Source organism: Tarenaya hassleriana, unplaced genomic scaffold (genome assembly GCF_000463585.1).
Source record: "Tarenaya hassleriana unplaced genomic scaffold, ASM46358v1 Cleome3992, whole genome shotgun sequence".
Classification (NCBI taxonomy): domain Eukaryota; kingdom Viridiplantae; phylum Streptophyta; class Magnoliopsida; order Brassicales; family Cleomaceae; genus Tarenaya; species Tarenaya hassleriana.
Window position 1 is genome coordinate 1 of NW_010966877.1, and position 769 is coordinate 769.

At 48.8% G+C, this 769-nt stretch overlaps 1 protein-coding gene across 1 annotated transcript; it reads left to right on the forward strand.

Moving 5' to 3' along the window:
- Positions 1-5: 5 nt before the first annotated feature.
- LOC104823124 (translocase of chloroplast 159, chloroplastic-like) lies at positions 6-766 on the forward strand (the record flags this gene model as incomplete). The annotated part of the gene is made up of 1 exon (XM_010554545.1): positions 6-766. A coding segment is annotated over one exon (761 nt), but the record flags the coding sequence as incomplete, so codon positions are not given.
- Between the last annotated feature and the right edge of the window lie 3 nt (positions 767-769).

A 769-nucleotide genomic window follows, 5' to 3' on the forward strand; every position in this document is an offset into this window, starting at 1 on the left:
TCAACATTCTGGCCCTTGGAAAAGCCGGGGTTGGTAAAAGTGCTACGATAAATTCCATCTTGGGCGACCAGAAAGCCTCCATTGATGCTTTTCGACCTTCCACCACTTCCGTGAGAGAAATATCAGGGACAGTCGGTGGGGTCAAGATTACAGTCATTGACACCCCAGGTCTGAAGTCTTCCGCCATGGATCAAAGTACAAATTCCAAGCTATTATCATCGGTAAAGAAGGTAACCAAGAAGTGTCCCCCAGATATTGTTCTCTATGTTGACCGTCTTGATGCCCAGAACAGGGACCTAAACAATCTGCCCTTGCTACGGACGATCACTGCAAACCTCGGTTCATCCATATGGAAGAATGCCATAGTGACATTGACCCATGCTGCTTCTGCCCCTCCTGATGGGCCATCAGGAACCCCTTTGAGCTATGACGTGTTTGTTGCTCAGTGCTCGCATATTGTTCAGCAATCTATTGGCCAGGCTGTTGGTGATCTTCGTCTGATGAATCCAAGCCTGATGAATCCGGTTTCTCTTGTTGAGAATCATCCGTTGTGCAGAAAGAACCGGGATGGAGAGAAGGTTCTCCCCAATGGCCAGACTTGGAGGCCTCAGTTGTTGCTGTTGTGCTACTCCTTGAAGATTCTGTCAGAAGCAAATTCTCTGTTGAAACCTCAAGAACCTTTAGACCACCGCAAACTGTTTGGGTTCCGTGTCCGTTCCCCACCTCTCCCATACTTGTTGTCTTGGCTGTTGCAGTCTCGTACCCACCC